The sequence below is a fragment of the Tachysurus vachellii genome, chromosome 3 (assembly GCF_030014155.1).
Source record: "Tachysurus vachellii isolate PV-2020 chromosome 3, HZAU_Pvac_v1, whole genome shotgun sequence".
Lineage (NCBI taxonomy): Eukaryota > Metazoa > Chordata > Actinopteri > Siluriformes > Bagridae > Tachysurus > Tachysurus vachellii.
The window spans coordinates 5680872-5687386 of NC_083462.1; the positions used below are offsets into that span (position 1 = coordinate 5680872).

General features: G+C 43.5%; 1 protein-coding gene across 2 annotated transcripts in view; it reads left to right on the plus strand.

The window, feature by feature from the left end:
- The window catches only part of septin7a (septin 7a), a 33722-nt gene extending 27936 nt beyond the window's left edge, over positions 1-5786 (plus strand). The window contains exons 9-13 of one of the 2 annotated variants that reach the window (XM_060865481.1): positions 1-72; positions 1118-1138; positions 2690-2825; positions 3500-3645; positions 4027-5786. The exon at positions 1-72 is cut by the window's left edge and continues 54 nt beyond it. In XM_060865481.1, the coding sequence (XP_060721464.1) occupies positions 1-72; positions 1118-1138; positions 2690-2825; positions 3500-3645; positions 4027-4063 (412 nt within the window). In that variant the 3' untranslated portion in view covers positions 4064-5786. The remainder of the gene's footprint in view (positions 73-1117; positions 1139-2689; positions 2826-3499; positions 3646-4026) is intronic. The other variant, XM_060865482.1, reaches the window with a different exon arrangement.
- Positions 5787-6515: the final 729 nt, after the last annotated feature.

The window sequence follows — 6515 nt, forward strand, 5'->3', positions numbered from 1 at the left end:
CCGCAGCAGGAAGCTCGCCGCCGTCACCTACAACGGAGCGGACAACAACAAGAGCAAAGGCCAGCTCACCAAGTGAGTGTGTGTGAGAGAGAGTGTGTGTGTGAGAGAGTGTGTGTGTGTGTGTGTGCGAGAGAATGTGTGCTGTGTGTGCGAGAGAGTGCGTGCTGTGTGTGCGAGAGAGTGCGTGCTGTGTGTGCGAGAGAGTGCGTGCTGTGTGTGCGAGAGAGTGCGTGCTGTGTTAGCTCAGTGGGGATGTGGTAGCTCAGTGGTTAAGGTGTTGGGCTACTGATCGGAAGGTCATGGGTTCGAACCCCAGGTCCACCAAGCTGCCACTGCTGGGCCCCTGAGCAAGGCCCTTAACCCTCAGTTGCTCAGTTGTAAGTCACTCTGGATAAGGGTGTCTGCTAAATGCTGTAAATGTAAATGTAAATGTGTGTGCGAGGGAGTGCGTGCTGTGTGTGCGAGAGAGTGCGTGCTGTGTGTGCGAGAGAGTGCATGCTGTGTGTGCGAGAGAGTGCGTGCTGTGTGTGCGAGGGAGTGCGTGCGAGAGAATGAGCGCGTGAGTGTAACTCTATGTGCTCTCAGTCTTTCCTGGACAACATGATAATATAATAAAATGTATATCAATATAATTTTTTTTCTGTGACTCGACAGTGATATAATGTCCTCTATAATGTCCTCTATAATGTCCTCTATAATGTCCTCTATAATGTCCTCTATAATGTCCTGTATAATGTCCTCTATAATGTCCTCTATAATGTCCTGTATAATGTCCTCTATAATGTCCTGTATAATGTCCTGTATAATGTCCTCTATAATGTCCTGTATAATGTCCTCTATAATGTCCTATATAATGGTTAGTCATCTCGTTCCCTTCAGTCTTTAAGTTAGTTAATAACTCCTTTACTACTGATTAGTTTGTTATTGATGAGACAGTGACACTGGCAGGCTGTGTGATTAACGATTGTAGCTCACAAGCATCCGCTGTGTGTATTGGAGTGAAACATCACACTAACACTAACCTCACGTCCACCGAGAACACACTCATCTACAGGGCAGATGTCCAGCAGCATGCTAAAGTTTGTCTCTCTGTTGTTTTGTTTGTTTTTGTTTTTAGATTTGAGACAGGTGATGGCATGTAAGTGGCACGCTTCGGTTTCACCCACAGCGTCTCGTCTCGTCTCGTCTCTGTTCTGTCTGCTCTGTTTCTGCACACCACTCTGTCCTCTGCTTTCTCTGCGCTCCGCCCAGCGCTGTAGCACTACACACTAGATCAGAGTCTGAGTGATGGTGACCGGGCTGTGGGGGCGGGGCTATGGGGGTGGGGCTATGGGGGTGGGGCTATGGGGGCAGGGTGCGGAAATGGCGTGAGATCGGACCAGGAGATTTATATTACGGTGTGTTTATTTTCCAGGACAGTTAATCAGTCTGGAGCACGAGACGCAGATCAAAAACAAATCCGTTTCCGAGCCGATATCAGCGTTTCTATAGTAACCGCTCCCTCCAGGATTTCGCAAAATTTGAAGGAGATTGTTTCAAAATGACGGAGATTTTCAGCACTTTCGGGTCGACACGTGTCGTGTGACATCATAACACACGTTCAGTCGGAGATCTCTTTCTTTTCACACGTGTGGAACATGAGCACAGCTCTCAGAGAAAGTCAGTACAGACGTCGTCACTGTTAGGAGTTTAAAGGAACAATCCTGAGCTTGTGATCGTAACAATTCACAAGGGGAGGGGGGGGGGGGACACAACAAATCAGAAATCCTGGAGTAGCAGCTCACACTTACATCTGATGTTACACGTGCTCGACGTTTACTTTTTATAAGCAAACAATCAGACAGTGGCTCCAAATCCAACACACACACACACAGAGTATGATTTTATTCCCTGCTGATGGCTCCAACACTGCTGCAGCTTGTGTAATTAAAACTGAGGCTGTAAGGAAGCTGTGCTGTTTAACTCTGGGGTGTAAAATGACGGCTCTCTCGCTTTCCTCCACCTCTGTCTCTGTCTCTCAGGTGATTTCTCCAGGGCTTTAAAGTTCTCAGTAAATCTTCTTAATGATGCAAACTGTGTGTGTGTCTGTGTGTGTGTGTCTGTGTGTGTGTGTGTCTGTGTGTGTGTGTCTGTCTCTGTGTGTGTGTGTGTGTCTGTGTGTGTGTCTGTGTGTGTGTGTGTGTGTGTGTGTGTGTGTGTGTGTCTGTCTGTCTGTGTGTGTCTGTGTGTGTGTGTGTGTCTGTGTGTGTGTGTGTGTCTGTCTGTGTGTGTGTGTGTCTGTGTGTGTGTGTCTGTCTGTGTGTCTGTGTCTGTGTGTGTCTGTGTGTGTGTGTGTCTGTGTGTGTGTGTGTCTGTGTGTGTGTGTCTGTGTGTGTGTCTGTGTGTGTCTGTGTGTGTCTGTGTGTGTCTGTGTGTGTGTCTGTGTGTGTCTGTGTCTGTGTGTGTGTGTGTCTGTGTGTGTGTGTGTCTGTGTGTGTGTGTGTCTGTGTGTGTGTGTCTGTGTGTGTGTGTCTGTGTGTCTGTGTGTGTGTCTGTGTGTGTGTGTGTCTGTGTGTGTGTGTGTCTGTGTGTGTGTGTGTGTGTGTGTGTGTGTGTGTGTGTGTCTGTGTGTGTCTGTGTGTGTGTGTGTGTGTGTCTGTGTGTGTGTGTGTGTGTGTGTGTGTGTGTGTGTGTGTGTGTGTGTGAGCAGGAGTCCCCTGGCTCAGATGGAGGAGGAGAGGAGAGAGCATGTGGCTAAGATGAAGAAGATGGAGATGGAGATGGAGCAGGTGTTTGAGATGAAGGTGAAGGAGAAGCTCCAGAAGCTGAAAGACTCTGAGACGGAGGTAAAGCAGCTGATGGTTTATTTCTCACAGCAGCACCGAGCAGCTACTAGCTCTTTATCCTGTTCTTTCTTTTTTCACCTCCTTTTCCTTTCTTCCTCCTTCCTTCCTATTCATTTTCTTCTTTTCCTTTCTCTTTTATTTCCTTTCGTCATTTGATTTTCAGCCTTTTCTATTCATTCCTTTCTTCATCATTTTTCCCCATTTTTTTTTTCATTTTTGTTTTTTGTTTTCTTTCCCTTTACTTTCCTCCTTTTTCCTTTTCTGTTTCCTTTCTCTTTTTTTTCAATCTGTCACTTTTTCATATCCTTTTATTATTTTTTTAAACCAATCTTTTCCTTTCTTTGTTTCATTTCTTTATTTTTTTTAGCAGTCTCATCCCCAATTTTTTTTTCCCAATTTCATGATAATTTCCTTTCCTTTTTATCTTTCCGTCTCTGTGTCCTTTTCTTTCTTTTAATTTTTTCACCTTCTTTCTGTTTTTTTTTTTTTATCTTTCTCTTTCTTCCTTCTTTTCCTTTTGCCTGCTTTTAATAACTTCACGCTGGACTTTGGATGATCACATGACCAGCTCAGGTTTCTGCTTCAGCTTCGTTCAGTCGACTAGATTTTGTTGCAGGCTGTGAGGGTGACCCGTGTGTGTGTGTGTGTGTGTGTGTGTGTGTTTACTCTCTCAGCTGCAGCGGCGTCATGAGCAGATGAAGAAGAACCTGGAGGCTCAGCATAAAGAGCTGGAGGAGAAGAGGAGGCAGTTTGAGGAGGAGAAAGCAAGCTGGGAGGTTCAACAACGCCTGGTGGAGCAGCAGAAACTCGACGCCTCTAGGTACACACACACACACACACACACACACACACACACACACACACACACACGCGATCATCCTCAACCTAAATTCACCAGACCTCCATTATACGAGCACAGGAAGCGTGCCGTTATTTTACTGTTACCATAGCAACAGGCTTGCAAGAGTCTGTTTAGAGACAGGAAAGTTTTCGACGTTCCATCTGAACACTTTGTAATAAAGAAACATTTAAAAGTGTAAAATAAAGACTAGGTGTTCTAGTGTGGACGTAACATGGGCTGGGAAAGGACAACTGTACAGAGATACGACACTAAGTCCACACCACTGCACAGTATTACCGCACGCTGGGATGTCGGGATTTCACACTCACACTCTTCTGTTTTGGGTTTTGTTCTTTTCAGGACTTTGGAGAAAAACAAAAAGAAAAAGATCTTTTAAAGTGGATCAACCATCATGATGTACCAGTTGCCAACGATGCCAGCCTGACTGTCTGTCGGTCATACATAACAAAATATCTCCACCCTGTCTCTCTCTCTCTCTCTCTCTCTCTCTCTCTCTGTCTCTCTCTCTGTCTCTCTCTCTCTCTCTCTCTCTCTCTCTCTCTCTCTCTCTCTCTCTCTCTCTCTCTCTCTCTCTGTCTCTCTGTCTCTCTCTCTCTCTCTCTCTCTCTCTGTCTCTCTCTCTCTCTCTCTCTCTCTGTCTCTCTCTCTCTCTCTCTGTCTCTCTCTCTCTCTCACTCACTCACTCTCTCTCTCTCTCTCTCTGTCTCTCTCTCTCTCTCTCTCTCTCTCTGTCTCTCTCTCTCTCTTTCTGTCTTTCTCACTCTCTCTCTCTCTCTCTCACTCTCTCTCTCTGTCTCTCTCTCTCTCTCTCTCTCTCTCTCTCTCTTTCTGTCTTTCTCACTCTCTCTCTTTCTGTCTTTCTCACTCTCTCTCTCTCTGTCTCTCTCCCTCTCTCTCTCTCTCTCTCTCTCTCTCTCTTTCTGTCTTTCTCACTCTCTCTCTTTCTGTCTTTCTCACTCTCTCTCTCTCTCTCTCTCTCTCTCTCTCTCTCTCTCTCTCTCTCCCTCTCTCCCTCTCTCCTCCCCCTAAAGATGCCGACAGACTCGACTCCAAAGCGACCAGAAGGCTGCAGTACACCTCAGGCCGTTTATTCATTGTGTTAATTTTTTAAAAGTGAAGAAAAAAAAAATCTAAATTGTGTGGCTTTATTTTTATTTTTTTCTCTCTCTCTAAGAAATGTTAAGCGCTTCCATTTTGTGTAATTTAAGGCCACATCGTATACCTTTTTTTTTTTTTTTTTTTGTCGTCGTCTTTCTTTGTGTAACATTTCAGTTACATCGTGTTACATCTCCACCCCGCTGCAGCGCTCGTTTACGGAGACGCTGCGTTAATCGACCGTGATCGAAGCGTCGTGATCTACACATGTTTAAATACTTATGGATGCGTTTGTTCCCTGCGTTGACATGTGTTAATGATCCCCTAGGGTTCAGGGTCACCGTGTGTCATCAGACAGAGAGCTCACATCAGGACCTTTACAAAACCTCAGAAAGGTTCTCTGGAACACTATATTTGGACGCACTGTATACATATAGACTAAAGTGCACTGAACACCATCACATCGTCCAGCTGTGAAGCGTGGTGGTGGATGTATTTAATGCTTCACTCTGGATGGTGTGGTGGAGATCTTCCTCCTGTGCCTGTACCTGCATCAGATCAGATCTCCGTCAGAGCTCCCGGTCACGCTCGTACTGATCGTTTGTTTCTTTCTAAAGCTGTTAAATGCTTGTTGATTAACGCGGAGCGTAAACGTGTCTGTTGTGATTTTATTCCCCTCAGCATCCCCTTTTCTCTCTGTGGTAGTGAGCCGTTACTGTACGGATTCAGTCACACCGCACGGTTCCTCTAAAGGCTTTTCATCAACACCTAGAATCCTATAAGCCAGTCTGCCTTTTCTTCTCTTTTAAATGTTCTCTTTATGATCCAGATTAGCGCTCGCTGCTCATTGGCTGATTGAAACAGCGAATGTGAGATTGATCCCTCCCACATTTTAGCTTCCCATTATTTTACTGCACCTATATATTTTTTAAAAAGTCGTCCTCCTTTTTTTTTCACTTTTATTGTACAAAGTCACGTAATAAAAACTGTGATGATGAACTTAACCTGTGCAGCATGTAGTCGTGTATTTTTATCTCATTTCTCTTCACTTCCCTTTACAGTATTATTACAGTGATGTCACTGGTCATATTTAACAAGTACACAAATTTTATTGAACAAAAAAAACACATTTATAAAAGCAAACATAAACCACAGCACTGTGTAGATGGTTGAGACCGAGCTTTATAAATGATAAACATATAAAACACAACAGGACAAACACAGGAGACCGCCATTAAATCCCTTTTGCCATTAAACTTTAACCATTAACCATTTAACCATTAAATCGCCATTAAAACCCTTTGACACTTTTTCATTGTAACTTTGAACAAATGTTTTAATCTCATGGTATCTTAAGTATGTAACTTAGTGAGCCAGCATTAGAGATTTAAGCACTTATGTACGTCACTCTGGATAAGGGCGTCTGCTAAATGCTGTAAATGTAAATATAAATGTAAATGTTGAAAAGGTTTGTTTTATCATTTAAATTTCTGATTTTTTTAAATTCTAAAATTATTTAAATAAATGTGCTTAATATTTTAAAATTGAATATTTTTTTTTATGTTTTATCGAAAAGACCAAATCATTTAGTAAGTGTATTTGTTTTATTTTTTTTTTATTTTTTTGAACATCCAGTGTTTGTTTTCTGCCCCTTGATCAACATACAATATTATTACTGACCTGCAGGGGGCGTCATTTACATTCCATCCCAAACCCCTTCACTCTGGTGGATG